The sequence below is a fragment of the Marmota marmota genome, unplaced genomic scaffold, assembly GCF_001458135.2.
Source record: "Marmota marmota marmota unplaced genomic scaffold, marMar, whole genome shotgun sequence".
NCBI lineage: Eukaryota > Metazoa > Chordata > Mammalia > Rodentia > Sciuridae > Marmota > Marmota marmota.
The window spans coordinates 27121009-27138883 of NW_025999842.1; the positions used below are offsets into that span (position 1 = coordinate 27121009).

Consider the following 17875-nt stretch of genomic DNA (forward strand, 5'->3'; position numbering starts at 1 on the left):
GAGTGTAGTGGAGGGAAGTGGTTCACATGATGATCAGAAAGCAGAGAGAAACTCCACTTGTCAGACTCAAAATATATACCCCAAATCCATACCCTCAGTGCCCCACCTCCTCCAGCCACACACCACCTGCTTCAGTTACCAGTCAGTTAATCCCTTCAGGTGATTAATTCACTGATTGGGTTAAAGTTCTCATAACCCAATCATTTCTTCTCTGAACCTTCTTGCATTGTCTCACATGTGAGCTTTTGGGGGACACCTCACATCTAAACCATAACAGGTGCCATCTTGGTAGGAGTTTTGTACCCCCTGATCCTTCTTTGAGGTTCCCAGGGCCCCTGAGAAAAGGGGTAAGTGAATATGTATAAACACATGCAGAGGGAGTTTAGCACATGAGGCTATGGAATTTAAACACCAGTATGAGCCAAATGGTAAGGTGGAGAGAGGTTGAGAGGGTGGGAGGTGCAATTCATGGGCAACTCTAAGAGCCCTGTCCTAAAAAGCCAAGTGGGAGTCATGGGAGTTCATACAGGTAGTTTTATTGAGAGTGGCCCTCCAGGATCACTAAATCCGTGGAAAGCATCCTTTAAGACTGACAAACAGAGGAACTTGGAGTTGGCAGTGATTTGCATTAGGCTTGTTCAAGCCTATGCATTTACTTTAAAAAAAAATTGTAGTTATAGATAGACAGCATGCCTTTTTATTTTATTTGTTTATTTTTATGTGATGCTGCTGAGGATTGAATCCTGTGCCTCATATGTGCTAGGCAAATGCTCTACCACTGACCTACAGCTCCAGCCCCAAATTTACTTTTTGTGGGCATAACAGGTGTTTCCTACTGCTGGTGATAAAAAAAAAAAAAGGTATCTTTTCCTACCGCTTTCTGTTGCACGGTCTAAACTAGCACCAGATGATAGGGAGTAGAGAAGGAGCAGACTGTCATGACTCTAACATTTTTGGATACAATCATCATCCTGAATTGCAGACAAATGGAATTCTTAATGTACTTCTGTTTGCCCGGTTTTGTTAACAGGACATACTACTTGTAGATGCAGAATTTTAAGGATGTTGTCTTCAGTCTGGAGAGAAAGAAACTGTTATTTGCAGCTTTTGCTAAGAGTGATGACCTTATTAAGTAATGGGATTCGCTGACTAACTGCTGCTAACAACACATTGTTTCCAAACCTGTTAGTCTAAATCCAGCCACAGAGCTGCCCTTCGAGGCACTTCTCCATTCCCTCAATCCCAAGGGATTTTATAGAAATATTCCTCATTTAAATAACCTTCATCTTTCAATATTTTTTATTGCTTCTGCTAATAGGTTAACAATAACTTAGGAGCCACTCCTAGATGGATATCGAATCAACCTTGATGAAGAGTTCAAGGAGAAAAGCAGTTCTACTTAAAAAATGATTTTTTGATGAAAGGGGTAATGGGAAAACGTGTGAGTTCATTGAGCACTAAAATGAATGTAAGTTCTCAGAGATCAGAAGGCAAGATCCATCCATGTCCATTGTGTGCAATGGCACTTTAAATTCCTAGAATGAAGCAATAGCCCTTTCACAGTGATTCACATGGCACGTGGGAAATTCTCTTTTCTGGTAATTTGCCAGAGAAAATCAACCCCATTCGGGTCTTAAGATATACTTCCCACTTACATTCTTAGGAGAGACACCCCTGAGGTAGGGCATCATATGGGTCTCAGTTACATAAGCTCCTCTAACTCCTTTTTTTCCTCAGAATCCTGATGGGTCTCATCTGACTGGACTCTCGAGATCACAGAAATGGTGACTCGTCATAAATTGTCTATTCTGCTGCTAAGTCATGGGCTTGTGGGCTGTTGGAACCGGCCAGGGCATAGCTGGGAAAATGTGGGGCTCCTCTAGTCCAACTCCCTGAGGTCAAAAAAGGTAAAGCAACTGCCCCAGGCCCTCAGCTGGCCAGTGCGAAAGCCAGGATTAAAATTCAGGTTGTGGCTTCTGTCCATCTCTTCCTCCATTTAAGAAACAGGGAGTGAGGCTGGGGCAGTGTGTGCATACACAGAGTCAAGTGTGTACACACTTGAGCATCAGCTTCACACCTCAACTCCCCAGCTGGCTGTGCCAGTCCCGTCCCTCAGGAAGGTCTGACCACTCTGCCCAGTTGCTTTCATCCAGGGCAGGATGCCTCCCTTTGCCATAGACCTGCTTTCTTCCTTACTAGACCTCAAAGAATTCAAGGGTTCAGGTTGCTAAGTTGGTGCTTAGAATTGACATTAAAAAAGACAGGAGAAAATATAACACTTATATCAGGATTTCTTCCCACTCTGCCCTTTTATAGTTACGGTACTACCATTCGTATGACTATAAGGAGAAAGAACTAGTAGTGGAAGCTGGGTTTTCAGAGCTTGCGTCTTAACTATCGGAGGGCAGTAGGCTCAGAGAAGAGAATCTGTAAACCAGGGTAAGGGAGGGCACTTACAGGTGGGTTTTCTTGTAGATTGGGTCAGGGAAACTTCGTGGGTACCCAATTTGGGCCCGTGCTGGGGAAGAGAGAGGTGGTATGAGCTTGGAAATGGTTTTATTTGAGGCAGAGCAAGTAGCAAGTTTCAGGTTTTCAGAATTTACTAAGTTTTCATCAAACCTGGGGCAGAGGGTAAGAGGCTGTGCCCCAGTGCTCTCTGACCTACTCCCAGGCCTTCCTTGCTGGCCTTCCCCAGATGCAGAGGACACTGGCACGGGAGTATTCCTCTTCCCCCTACGGAACTGTTTTCATTGAGAACCATGTTGCCTTTGTCAAGGATTATTGCCAAGCACTCGGGACAGGATGGGAGCCTCTGAGCAAGGATTTGGCTAGATCAAAACCCAGAAGCAACCCTGACCCCAGACTAGAGTCAACCAACCACCAGGAGTGGACAAAGTGGAATAGAATTCCAGATTCAATGAACACTGTTAGAGTGGCCATGATAAGCACTGTCATTATTGAATCCTCCTGACTCCCATAGGAAGGGGGCCTTCTAGTCCCTGATTACTGACAAGGAAGGAGACCCTAGAGGAGAGACTGGCTCAAGATAACCCAGAGCCGACACTCCCCTGGGGGGATCTGATCAAATCTCTAGTTCCTTTCCTGCACCGTGCTGTCCCTTTGTGGTCACAGGCTTCAACAGGAAGGTCAGGGAAATAAGCTCCACAGAGAGCCCTGGACTTCTGTAGGTGATGCCTTGGTGGGCTGTGCAAGGGCAGGGACAGCCTGATGACAGGGGCCTGCAAGCAGCCTTGACTCCTAAGGTTGATCAGATAAGTCACACAGGCTCATATAGATCCTACTCTTTACCAAAAATACAGACATACTTTTTATAGCATGAATAGAAAAAAAAACTGCATTATCTTGATATCTTAAGATTTAGAAATCTTATTGAATCACACCCACGACCATGGTACACTGTCTTAGGGGGAAAAAAATCCCTACTTATCAAAAATAAAAACACAAAACAAAACAAAAAAAAATCGTATCCCTAGACTATTAAAATAATTAGGGCCAGTAGTATTTATTTAATTATATTTTATATATCTGACTATAGCGTACCTACCAAGCATATCTGAAAGAAGATATGTAAAATATCAGAAACAGAAAAATAGACCTCTAAATAATGAATGAATTGTCCCAAAGGAAAAAGCTGTAAGCAACATCAAAAAGGCTTTGAAAAATTAAATGCATATTTTGATGTGGTGTCTTATAGGTAATGGTCTCTATATTAAAACACTGTATATTATATAAAAATGAGTACGTTCGTAAAGAACTCCTAAAGAACATGCTACACGTGCAGCCAGCTTATCCCAAATGAGACATTTGTAAATGTGTGTAGTAAGGATATGCATGTTCATATACAGATAATGCATTTGTATGAACAGTATGTGATGAAATTAGAGAATAAATAACTTTAATAATTAAACTCTACATTTTGAGGCACAGGAGGAATAGAATTCACGTTGTTTCTAAGTTTGGATGCAGCATCTTTTCCCCTCTGTTTTCTGTGCCTTAGTGTAATGACTGTTTGCATTTAACCTAGTTATCTTATGTTTGCATGCTTTGCAAACTGAATTACAGAATCAAATTGCCTATTACAATTTCCCATTATGTGACACAATTACGTAGGAACACGGTGAGGTGAGGGGATTGTCCCAATATTAGGAAACACTGATTGCATCATGCTTGCAAAGAGAAAAAATTAAGGAGAGGCTCTTTCCCCAGGTGACAGGCTTTACAGCTCTTTCTCTCCTTTGAAAATACTGCTCACCATTACAATGAGTGCTCTTTTCACTTCGGTCTAGTCTGCAGAATTAGATCCATCAGTATTGGGGGGGGGGGGAAGGAAGCAAGTAGTACATAAAACTACACCATTCTAAGTGAGAAGCTCCACTCTTCTCAAGCACTTCTAAATAAAACATGGAGTTGAAGTGATGTTCCTGGATTCCATTATGCCCATAAAAAGTGAAAGCATATGACTTTTCAAGTAATTAGAATATCTGCAGTACATTTTCTAGGTCCTTCTTACTCCTGTGCCCCAGCACCAGCAAATAATGTATAGACTTTTGCCTGATGATCTTTCTTTCACATTCCCCAACCCAATTAAGAAGCACAGAGGTGTTCACACACGTGCATGCACACACACACATACACACACACACACACACTTTTCAAATCTTTAATTAGAAGGGAGGAAAGACCAAGTAGGTAGAGGAAAGGGAATAGAGTCAACCCTCTTTTTCTCTGACTGAGATGAGGAGACGACCCATTTGGACCCTTGGTTTCTGGTGTGTTCAGTGCATGATGAAAGAAAGAAGCGTGACCATGGAGAGAGAGCAGCTGCCGCCCTCCAGACACAGAGAGATCCAGAGATCGGAGGCTCCCAAGTGGGCTTGGGGGGAGTGGAGCAGAATAAAGAGGAGATTAACTAAGGCTGAGTTAAAAGAAAAAAATCTGCAAATAAACCCGTCAACTTCCAAACAAAAGGCATAACATTTCAATCACCATCATTCCACCTCAGGAGCTCTGAGGACAGGGGTTTCCACTGGCTCACGTGCCCTCATTATTTAGCAAGAGTCTTGTCAGATAATGACAGCCTTGCAGAGCTGGTAAAACACACCTTTTGGCCTCCTGAAGCTTTGTGATGTTATAATGGCACTTAATTAACAAAAAGTTTTTACTGCTAGTGAAAAGAAAAAAAATAGCAACAGAAGACAATTTTGATGAAAAGATTTTACTGAATCAATTTATTTAGTTTCCTTGTGTGCATATAGAATAAAAAGTAAATTTACCCACAAATGTATTTGAAATATAAAATCTTTTTATTAATAAAATTACATCCAGGTATGCAGACAAGGGAGAGAAATGATCTAGTTAACCAATGTCTATAAGATGAAAGTTTTTGACTCATAAAGCAAGTGATACTTTTTTTGAGGAGGAAAGGATCTCTTTTTTTTTCTTTCTTTTAATCCTCAAGTAATCAAAGATAAAACTGTAAGATGACAAGCAAATTAAATATTGTGGCTTAGAACACAATGGATACTAAAGGAAATCAAAGTCCCCCAAGTCTTTCTCTTGGACAGAAAGACTTTGGTTCCTAAAACAGGAACAAGTTTGACTTCTAGAAAGACCTTGAGGGTGTGTGATTTTGCTGGGTGTAAGTCAAGGAGAGAGCATTCCTTTTCCAGAAAATTGCTGCCTTTCTCCCTCCCCTAAACCAAATTGTCCTTTGGGAAATTTATCATCATCTTCCTTTTTTCAAAGGCAAACTATTTAATATTGCACGCATCTCAGCAGACTCGTAAATGTCTAAAACCAAATCTCACCCCAGAAATGCACTGGATTTAGGTCATTATTCCATGTCTTTGATGCTGGCCGGACCCTCTACTTAAACATGAGGCTCTGAACTGGCTTTGGTTCCAGAGGACACAGTTAGGGCTAAGTGGGGCAGGGCAACGCTGCATAGGGAATGCTCCTAGATGTCACAGTCCTCTAGGATTACAGATTGCAGGGGACAGCATGTCTGAGAGAAATAGCTCATCCAGGTCACCTGGTGTTTGACCTTCGAGGCTGAATAAGGAGAGACACCTAGAGGGATGGGAATTACACTTGATGAAGCTTCAAGAGGTCTACCAGTGGGACATCAGGGTGAGTCACAGAATGAAACTCCCAGAAGGGGTGAGGCTCTTGTTCCCAAACTCAAGCACAGAGCTGAGGGGACTAGACCTTGCAAAATGGAAAGAATAAAAGGAGCTAGTGCAGGAAGCATGAGAGAGCCAAGGAATGCTGGGGGCAGGTGACAACTGGACAGTGAGAGCCACGCAGAGGTCAGCCCTGCTGGACCAGGGACGAAGCAGGTTACTGCTTATGCTTTCTTTCTTTTTCCCCCTCCTCTTTCTCTCAAAAGACATTTGAGGGCTGGGGATGTGGCTCAAGCGGTAGCGCTCTCGCCTGGCATGCATGCGGCTCAGGTTCAATCTTCAGCACCACATGAAATATTTTGTGTCCGCTGAAAACTAAAAGATAAATATTTAAAAAACTCTCTCTCTCTCTCTCTCTCTCTCTCTCTCTCTCTCTCTCTCTCTCTCTCAAAAAAAACATTTGAGCTGATGGAATAGAAAAAAAATGATGGGGGCGGGGAGAAACATGGAGATAGGAGGAAAGAGGGAAAGAGTGAACTGGAAAGTAAAAAGTGCTGGGAAAGTGATGCTGATGTGGCTTTGAGGAGGAATTATGGGTCCCTGAGAGAGGAGGATCAGGAAACACCTCAATGACAATTTTGGACAGAAGGAGGGAGAGAAGCTTGGAATAATAAAGGAGAAGAGGAAGGAACCAATACCCTCTAAATACCATGGTGGTCTAACTCCATCAGCTTTTGATGAAAGGAACTGAGCTATAAATGCTTTTAAAGGTCATCTGGATGATCTTTTTTTCCAGAAGAGGTAAAGGTATGGAAGGAGATAACCTGGAAAGGTTTTATTTTCTCTTTTATTTATTTGTGCTGCATCATGTTCTGCCCCCCAAAGAGTGATGTGGGACTCCTGGGGGAAGGTGTGGAAGTAAGTGGAATCCCAACTCTGGGATTCTAGGTTGTAGGTGTGAAGCTGATCTCTGTATGTCTGCTCAGCTTACCATGCCCAAAGATACAGCAACAAAATTACTTTGAATGTTCTACACCCAAATAATGTTGTCCTTCAAAATAGTTTATGCATTGCAGCTCCTTATACTGATATCTAATATATTTGACAAATGAATTATGACTGATATTGTTCAAACCATCTTTATCAAATGAAGAAATACACAAGAAATGGACAAACAAACGTGTATCAAGACACATCGTTTAAACCTCAATTCGGTTCCCTCTGTTATTCACCAGACATGATCCAGAGTCTATGGCTTGCTCCAAGAAGAAAAATAAAACAAATCCCACCCTCAAGGGACAATGACTGTCTTCCAACTATACTTTGAAAAGAATATATCCTAGCTTTTAAAGACAATCCCTAAAGAGATATATTAAAAATATTCTGAGCAACGACAACATAATTGGAACACGTGTCCAGGCTTTTAAAGTGATTTTTTTTTTAAGATGAAACACTAGATTTTGGTATGGTTATGAGGGGGAAAATCAGTCCTGTGATAATTTCTCAAGCCTTCTATGTAATCATTGGTGGGGGAGATAAGAAAAGACCCCGTTATTTCCAAATCTGCTCTCAAAGGAGGAGAGGAGCAAGATCAGAAAAGGGCAGGAGGAAGGTCTCTTCAATACACCTCCAGAGGGCTGAGCCTTCTCCATCAGCAGGTGTGAGCTACGAGGGGTTGTGGGGAAGAGCACCCCAGAGGCTAGCCTTCTAGGAGCAGAGCAAGGTGCCCCAGGACGAGTCCCTGGGCGAAGTCCCTGGGCAGAGCTCAGGAGAAGCCGGTCCCCGGAGCCCTTACCCAGCCAATGGAAACACAGCTCTTATTTCTGGGCGGCATCACATACTGAGAAAGAAAAGGAACAGGTGTGTTTTAAAAGTAAAACTATAAATTATCAGTTGTTATGCTCTATGCTTGCAGTAGCACCTGGCCAAGCAGAATGTGAGACCTTTACACAAAGCCATGGGAATGAAATGCAAGTGGCCTGTTGGCTGGCGTGTTCGGAGAGCCAGGGGAAGCCGAAGGCCTGCTGCCCATTTTTTTAGCCTGTCCCTTTAGCAATTCTTCAGTAGGGATAAAACCTGAGGCTTAAAAAAAAAAAAAATCTAATGGTGCTTAGGAGGCAATATGAAAACTGGCCAAGCATTCTATTCACCAGTCAACCAGAGTATTAATACAGACTTCCTCTAAGACAGGTATTACTCCAGGCGCTGGGTATTGTCTGCTTTCCCCAAATACCAAGATCTCAAATTTTCATAGAGAATCCACTCCATCATCTAGAATCTTATCTAAGCAAGCCACATCCATTAGTGTTATGTGCACTTCAGATCTGATTTTAAATCATTGCTGTATAGTTCTGAATGAAAGAGAATGTTCCAGAAAGCAAGATCTTTTACAATCCCTGCTGTAACCTTCCCCAGTTCCTAGTGTTGTTGTTTTAACTCACAGATACATGTTTGTTCATGCATGCAAGCCCGAAATCTAACTTGGACGGGGGTTCATAAACTACATCACTCTTCCATAAATTCACGACAGGCTGTGTTTACTTTTCTCTCATCAGTCATAACATGTTTTTGTCTAAAGCTTCCTTAGTTCTTTATATCACTGATGAGTACAATTAAGATACGGGGCCTCAAATCTCAGAGTGCCTTTTTCATAGTTGTTTATGAGGCACGTGGCCTTCTTGATTTATGCATTATGTACCATATATGCTTATGTGACTATAGACAGATTTATAACGACACTGAAAATCCTCCCAGGTATCCCCCCACCTTTTTATAAGGTCACAAAAATTTCACCATTTTTCCCCCCTGACAACCTAATGAAGATGATGTCATGAACTGTCTAAGTTCTAAAAAATTTATATAAATGGTCCATTCCTCGATCCTAATGTAGTGCAACCTATTGCTGGGATCCACTCCTAATGCCAGTTTGTTTCATAGACTTGGTTACTGCATGGACAAGTTCTGTTAAAAAGAGAAAAATTTCAGAATTGGCATCATCTCAAACGTCTGTGTTAGACTCTCAGACATCTGTCTCCCCGAGAAGTAACTTTTTCACAATCAGAGCTGTCCAACAGAGAAATAAGCCACTTCCTAAGGGAGGAGACATCTTGAAATGGGAAGTGATCAGGCATAGCCATTTCTCAGTATTGTGGGAGAGGTGGTCCAGCTCTGAGGGCTTGGGGGTGCAGATGAGGTTTGAGGAAGCTCCTTTTCCTTTTGAGGAAGGTAGCCTTTGGCTGCACATGATTATTGGAAAATGACACTCATTGAGGGTATTGTATTTCATAGTGAGTTGTTTAGAAAACAAGTCAGAGGTTTGTTCCAAAGTTGGATCCAGTGGAAGATGTGTATGCTGGCCTTTTCGACAGGCATGGAGTCCATGGAACTGACTCTGAGGCTCAGGCCATGTGGCTGCACTCAAGATCAGAGCATGGTGGGATGACAGCTGAGAGCAAGTCTGAGTTGTACATGTTGACTCTGGACAGAAAGATGTTGCTGTCCCTATACATCAGGCATCATTATTCAATTGATTACTGAATCAGCACTCAGCTCTGGGCTCTGGGGCGTGTCTCCTGCAGATATCAATTCATGGTCCAGCGCCCTTGTCCAACCATGAAATGGAGGAAGGTGTCCTTCTTAAACTGTACCTGCCATCTTTTCCTCTGTAGGAAATCAAACTCCAAGCTAAGTGTGCCAAGAACCCCCAGGAGTGATGTAGGATTTTAAGAGCACAGGTCTGGGGCCCATCTTGGGAAAGCAGAGAGTGAAGAAAAGCAAATGATCCTCTAAAAATACGCTGTGGCCCAGTGCTGCTTCTGAGTGAGGGGAATTTCCTAAAGCCTGGGAGATCAGGAGTGAGTGTTCTTCCCAAGTCTAGCATTTTGGTGAAGTCCGTGTGTGATGATACCACTGTAACCACAAAGGAATTTACCACAGGAAGTGTCCCAGCTGTTGCTTATTAGCATTAGAACAAATTACACAAAGCAAATTGTTAGCAGACATGTTTCCATAATCTTTAACTAGTGGCAATAAATAAGAGCGATTCTCTTTCAAGTAAATGCTAGATTTCCAAAAATCCAGCTTCCAATTGTCCGTGAAGGGATCCTCTTGGATAGCCCTCTGAGGGAGTGACACTCTGGGAGCCCCTGCAGGGCCCATGGGGGATGGGGTGGGCAGATGCTGCTGCTGAGTTTAACATCTCAAAATGGAAACAGGAATGTCTAGGTCTCTGGATGTCTGACCATCTGCTGGATTCCCCTCGGGGGTTCTCAGTGTGGTCCTCTCATGCCACAGGGATGTAACCACATGGCAAGACAACAGGAGAGCTGGGCAAGTGCTCAGTTCTTAATGTTTATGACAAAAAAAAGGGGAGGACAGTTTGCATCCTTCTCCTTAACAAAATGTCGCATTTTAAAATTATCTACTCCTACACAGTCCTGTGTCTTTGCTTTTCCCCCCTCCAGTGCTGGAGGTTGAACCCGGAGAGTCTCACACACGCTAGGCAGCAAGCATTCTACCACTGAGCTACACCCAGCCCTAATAAGCCTCATGTAACAAATGTGAGTCAAAGCCCCTCCTCCACCCACTCTGGAGAAGAGTTGGGAAGGTGTCCTTTTGAGCACTCATCAGATGGTTCTCACCTCCTGCTTTACGTATACAAATCCTTAGCCATTTCTTTAGAAAGAGAGCAGATATTTCCATCTTTCAAGACATTTGACAATGACTAATTTTTAGTCCCTGGTTACCTTTGGGCATTTCCAGTTTTATTCAGAGATTTGACAAAATTCTCCTAAAGCAATCTCAGAAAATACTTTAAAAAACAATTTTAATTAGAAAAATAAGAAATATCCCATACATCACATAAATATGAAAACAGATTATTGCCAAATCATGGATCGGGATAGATTAGAATAACTACTCTTTTATTGTTTGCCTAAGGAATTTATGGTTTTATTTCCTTTCTTGCTGGTTTCCTTCTTAAGCAAACCAACCTCAGCACAGTATTCCTTCCAACGTATTTAATATCATATGTGCTTCTCCTGAGGGGTTCTTCAATCCTTTTTTTTTTTTTTTTTTTTCTGTTGAACGGAAAAATCCCTGGCAGCCTGTTCAAGGGAAATCATGGAAACCCAGTGTCCTCTCTGGTAGACCCTAAATGAGGCAGACAAGTATCCCTTGCCTGAGGGTCCCCCATGAGGCCTCTCCTTGGTCACCCTGAAGCCCAGGCATGGCATGTCCAGTCAGCTGCCTGAGGACGATAGGCCCAGAACCCCAGAACCAACCCTGTCACCCAGGTGCCTCTAGGGCGCACCCTGCTGGCATAAGAGGGCACAACACTTAGAAATAACAACCATAGGAAGACTTCAAGGGCTCTGCCTCTGTTGAAAGGCTGGGGAGACATTTTAACCCAAGCATATGCAAATCACTGATACATTCCCACTTCCTAAGGCTCTCTGACTACAATGGCAGGAGATACACACACACACACACACACACACACACATCTTTTACTTAAAAGTCTTCACAAAGGGAATTATGTGCTTCATAAAATATTTAAAATGCCTTAGGCAACAGAATTGTCTCAACTTTTTTTCAAGTGTTTAACAGACAAGTATAATTGGAAATGTTTGGAACACGAACACACACACACACACTTTAATTTGGAATTATGCAAAACTATATCATTATTCACTACAACCTGAAGGCAAGCTACCGCCATGGAATAACAAATACTGCATCTGTCAAGTTGAGGCCCCCAAGTAGCTTTCATTTGGGCCAGTGTGACCCCAATGGCCTGACCGTTTAAAGTCTGTTTAGAGAAAAATAGCCTGGTGTGTTTTACATTTGAGAAGCTATTTAGCTGCCTGGTTTGACAAGATTTTTGAGAGGGATGAAAATTAATTATAATTACAGTATTGCCACAATAATTTGGTCAGCTAATTGCATGTCGGTACAAAAACAGGCAAGAAGAATTTCTTCCCCAGGTTCTTTTCTGATGTGGCAGCATTCATTTTAAGAGTAGTGAGTTTTTTTTTTTTTTTAAGTCAAACCTTAAATATCATGGCTTCAGCAATCTGGCCTGTTGAAAGTTTCATGTGAAATGAGACAGCACCTGGGTGAGAGCAATTGCGTGGGAACCCAGTTCCAGTTTTCCCCTAGGCTTGAAATAGGAACATCTCTCCCCCTTGAAAACTACCCAAGGTATCTCTGTGACATTGTTTGGAACTGATTTGAACTTGAGGGCACCATTGTTTGTGTGTCTGTAGCCAGAGAGGCACTGGTGAGGGTGGTTAGGATATTTTGAGATCTTAATGTGAAAGTCTAAAGGAAGCATATGTTGATAGAAGAGGCACCATAAATATCCATGGGCTGGACCAAACCCACAAAAGTGAAGAACCTGGGTTGTCATGGGATTTTTCTGGATCTCCTAGTTTTCACACCGGCAGTTCTGAATACATCAACTGTCCAGCTTCTTGAAGGAAGTTATCTAACTTCAGAGTGAGCACTTTGCATTAACAAACTTTTAAGGGACAGAATCTGTTACTCACTTCAACATCTAACCCAAGGCCTCATGTGGGGCAGTTTTGTTTTGTGCTGAAACCAACATACATGAAGCTCTTCCACTGTCTGCTCAATTTCATGGGTAGGGTTGGAACATTTTTTTCCCTCCCCTCTGTCAAACTCTATATCTAGCCACTGCTTGTGTGTCTAAAAGAGATTTTTCTATGATGTGCTTTCTCAAATGTTTCTCAGCAAAGTGGGCCCCAATAAGGTGGCATGCAATATTTCTTATGGTCCTCATCTAAATTCTGATTCATAGACATTCCATATGCAAATCCAATCAAGGTCGCCCTCAAGGCCATACAGGTCATGTTCTGTACAAGGGCAGCTGGTGGAGGGGTAAGGGAGCTGAGATCCTACCTGGCTGCACTTGCCAGCTGAGACCCCTCTTAGGCTGCATCCTGGAGGAAGCTGTGCCTTTTCTAATTCAAATTTGGGCCCAGAGAGGCCCTGAGTTCTTCTTGACCTGCATCCTCCCAAGGATTGCAAGGTCTAATATTCACCTCTTCATCTCTAACACTGTAGATGTTCTTTTAAGGAAGAGGACATGCCCATCAAAAAGGTGAATTTATTTTGAGGATATGTTTCCTATTCAGTGAGGAAACGGAAGAAAAAAGAGAGAGAAAAGAGAATAATACAAAAATAATAAATAGCAAAGAAGAGGATATCCTTCTGCCTAGTAAATTGTGAATTCATCGTCCTTCTCTGGACACAGCTGCATAGGGGTAGAAAATCAATTCTTTTTCTATTACTTCATGGTGAGGAAGGAAAACCTATTTGTAAATTGAATTAAACCCAATAATAGCGTGTCTGTGTATTTGTTGAGGATTAGAAAAATTAGCCACAGATACGACTACAGAATCTAGCAATGCAACTAGAAATCAACACTCTCCATTTTCAAAATTTAGTTAAGACATTTTTCTTTTCCTTTTTTTCAAGAAACACCCATGGCTAAATGTCACTAAGATTCTTCGACATGACAACACATCAACACCTCAGTAAGGACTCTGGAAAGGAAGGAACTCTAAAGCCCCATCTGGGTAGAGCACGCTTCCAATTCTTTCCTTTGCTGTTGTGTATCAGTCAGTCAATAATGCTTGGATGTGAATTAGAACCCTCTAGATGACAATTTCTTCCCAAGTTGCAATGTGTGGGATAAATTCCCTGTATAGGCTAGATTTTATTCAAAGAAACCCCAGGCAAGTCACTGAGTTCTGAATAAGCATCCGGCTGCAGTCAAGGGTCCTGAAATTTCATTAGCAGTCTGCCCTCTAGTGGGACAACACAGTACTTCAGATAAGTGCGAATAGAAAAGATCTTTCTTCCTCTTTTTCAGAAAGCAAAAGAATTCAAGTTTTCCAGATAGTGCAAGGCGAGGCAGTCACCCTCAGAGCTGAATCCAGCAAGGCTCACACTGATGGGTCCCTGGGTGAGAACAGAGGCAGGTGGTGCTGAGGTGGATGTCCCTGTAGGGACAAGTCCTTCTCATATCTTGGAACCCTCCGGGGCTCTCCTTAGGTGACAGCATTCAGTTCCCCACTCTCTCTCATTATACAGATAGCACCCACTCTAAGAGTGACCAACAAATCAAGGAATGTTAAAAATAATAGGCTTTTGGTAATTTTTTGGCAAATCATTAACATAGATGAGCCTTTTAAAAAGAGCCAGGTAGAATTTTTTTTAAAAGGCGAAGATACACTCTTTCTATAAAAAAAGACCAAGTCATTGTGGCTGTTAATTTTAAGAAGAGAACCTATTTCATGATGTTGGCTGGATGTTGGTAAGGCAGAAGATAGTCTTGAGTTCTTTGTCTTGGGTTCAGCTTCTATCTTTTAAAGATCTTCAGAACTTGGCTTGTTTCAGCTTGTCAATGTGGTAGCAGAGTTTCAGCGCAGGTCCCAGCTTCAGGCCTAGGTACTTCATGATCATGTCACTCTTCAGCAACAATAGGGCATTGCCATCAATCTCCTGGTGGAAAGAATCAGAAAATAAAGAAGAAAAAGAAAAGAAAACCCAGGAGATAGAGTAATCAAGTGGTTGCTTAAGTTAAGGTATGCTCAAGGGTAGCAAGAGCAAATGGGTTTATTTACAGAGCAAGATCCTTAGAAAAATTAAAGCAAACAAATACTCTGTGCTTCTCTTCCCATTATCCTCCTGGAATCATCTGCTAAACTGAATATTCCTGATTGAAGGTATCAAACATAACCCCACCTATGTTCCCAATATCCCATGGATGGTGTTTGTCATCCAATCAAGGGATAACAGAGCAAAAAGTGAAATCCATTATACCGTAAACCAGAGGTTGCCTCTCCATTCCATTCCAGATGCTGGCATGAGACCCTGACTTCCATCCATCACTTTATCACTGACTTTTTTTCTTGGAGGCCCAGATACTTTTAGCCAATTTACAGATTAACTGCCAATTCTATGAGGAATTTCAGGTGTTTTTTGGCCTTGTGAATTATACAAGATGGTATACAGTAAATAATATGCCTGATTCACCCCAAAACTACTAAGGGAGTGAGCCAATTCTTTAAAGTCCTGGTGTAGCTCTGATTTGTCTCCGGAAATGGTAACCCTCCAGAATGCACATGGCATTTATGTACCTAGCCAGGCTGGGATTCCTTGCTCACTAGAGTGCTGTTTACTAGGTCACTAGAGACAAAAGGTAGTGCTCTCCTATTGGGTGGTCTTGTGGGGAGAAGAGACACAGAGGTACAAGGGTCACCAGCCCCTCTCATATGTCTGTCCAGCAGCCAGTATTGATGGACCACCATCTTTTGGTCATTCACTCTCCATGTTCCTGACACAATGACGGGGGGGGGGGAACTCATCTGTGGGCCCCTCCCAGGAGCCCCATTTCCTAATGTTCCCTCTTTATCCCACTCTGAGACTCCTCCCCTCTTCTATCACCCTGGGAAGAGAGCCAGATGCCCCCTGCCAAGTCCGTTTAAGTGCAGCCTCCCCTGTGCTCTCTGATCTTTGGTCACTGTTGTCAGGTAAGTCAAATATATGCCAGATAAAATGTGGGTACCAAGTTAAGGACCATTCTCAGATCTGAGAGTGTGATTTTATGGCAGAATCATTAAGTAAAAATAAGGGTCAGGGAGGGGAAAAATTATTACTGTAACAAACAGAATAATGCCCTCCTCTCCCTCTAAGATGTCTATATCCTAATTTATTCAATCTGTGAACATGTTAGGTGACATGGTGAAGGGAACTAAGGATACGGGTGGGATGAAGTTGCCAATCAGCTGACTTTGAAGTAGGGAGTTCAGCCTGGATTCTGGGATGGGAGCAATGTAATTGCAAGGATCCTTAGAAGTGGAAGAGTGGGGCGCAGTGGATCACATGCCTGTGATCCCAGTGGCTTTGGAGGCTGAGGCAGGAGGATCGCAAGTTCAGAGCCAGCTTCAGCAACTTAGTAAGACACTTAGCAATGCAGCAAGACTCTGTCTCAAAATAAAATATAAAAAAGAGCTGGGGATGTGGCTCAGTGGTTAAGCACCCCTGGGTTCAATCCCTGGGATCAAAAAAAAGAAAAAAAAGAAATCAGAAGGACTGCTCGAGGCTGAGAAGGATTCAGCTTGATGTCACTGGCTTGAAAGACAATGTTAGGGGGATACAAAGGAAAGAGAGTGGATCTTGATGCCAGAAAAGGCAAGTAAATAGATGTTCCCTAGAACATCCAGAAAGGAACATTGCCCTGCCAACCCTACAGCTTAGCCCAGGGAGACCCAGGCCAGGCTCCTGACCTACGTACGGAACTGTGAGATAAGAAACTTGGATTGTTTCAGCCACTCTATTTGTGGTAATTAGTTATGGTAACAATACAGAATTAACATGGTAAGTGTGGCAGATAAAATATTTTAATTCTTACCTTTTATTCATTTACCATCTTGACATAATTCAGAATTGCTGAAATAATTGTCACAATACTTGTTAACTGCGGTCTACCCATGAGCCGTACATCATGCTAAACACTTTATATGCATTTTCTCATTTAATCCTCAAAGCAGTTTAGGAACAGGCACTATTACAGTTCGCCTGGCGTATTGTAGGTGTGCTATAAATGACTGTTGAATGCACAGACAGATGGATGGAGAGGCAGGAAAATAGGCACTCCCGATGAAGCCCCAAATGAGAGAACAGATGGGACAAATATCCCTTAAAACAAAACCAAGTGGTTGTTCTGCTCTGAGAAGCCTGTGTTTGCAGCTGTCTCTCTCATCTCGGGCTCCCTCGAGGGTACCCCTCCAGCTTAGTCCAGACCCTCCAGCATCCTCTTTCTATGTCCCCAACACCCCACTGGTCCTGGCCAGGCCACCCCTTGCGTACGTGCTTTCGGAAGAGCTCCACGTGAGGCCCTAGAGCCTGCGGGTCGGCGTCTCTCACAAACCAGACCACATCCTCCACGGTCCAGGTGGAGGGGTTTCTGCTCCTTGGCCGTCTGGCATCCTGGGCATCCGGAGAAGGGCTCGAGGCTGAGTGGGATGAGCAGAGACGGGGAGACCGTGAGCCAGTAGGACTGAGGATTCAGCCCCTACCTGGGGCTGCCTGACCCCACCTGGCCTGGGAGGGGGTCCTCAGTGCCCTCCAGTCTCGAGTAGCTGCTCTGCCAGGAGCAGCGGGGCACAGGAAGCCAGCACTGCCCATCTATGCGAAAGCCCTCTGTGTGGCCTGGGGAGGAAGCACCAGAAAAGGGCTTTCCTTCAACAAACAGGCTGACATTCTGACTCAAGTTAGAGTTTCCAAGACCCTTTCTGCTCAGTTCTCTCCGTGGGCCCCTATGACTGGTGATCAGGGGAAATGAGTCAAGATGAATGTCCAAAGTGGCCTCTGTAGGTCTGTGAGGTAAAAGGGCTTGGGGCCCTCTCAGCCACCTTTGGCTTCACACTGAGATGATCAAAACAGGGCAGAACCGAGGGACCTTTGGGGCCTGGTTCTTCATCTCTGTGGGTCAAATCTGAAAGTCTTGGAAGTCTTGACTGTGAGTGGTCTAGCCTTGTGAGCATATGCAGAAAGACAATGTCACTTCATTCACTGTCCCAGGGAAACACCCATTGCCCCTACTATTCTGCAAGGCTGTCAGAGCACCTTGAAAATCTCCACTACACTGTGAATTCCTTGGCCTAACCCTTTGCCTGGTCCATAGCTGATCCTTGAGAAAT

The 17875-nt window shown here is 43.2% G+C and overlaps 1 protein-coding gene across 5 annotated transcripts in view; it reads right to left on the reverse strand.

The window, feature by feature from the left end:
- Nucleotides 1-11176: 11176 nt before the first annotated feature.
- Nucleotides 11177-17875, reverse strand: part of Scml4 (Scm polycomb group protein like 4) — a 65067-nt gene continuing 58368 nt past the window's right edge. For all 5 annotated transcript variants that reach the window (XM_015499888.2, XM_048784285.1, XM_048784168.1 and 2 more), the window contains 2 exons: nt 17043-17188; nt 11177-14672 (listed from right to left, as the gene is read on the reverse strand). In XM_015499888.2, the coding sequence (XP_015355374.1) occupies nt 14547-14672; nt 17043-17188 (272 nt within the window). In that variant the 3' untranslated portion in view covers nt 11177-14546. The remainder of the gene's footprint in view (nt 14673-17042; nt 17189-17875) is intronic.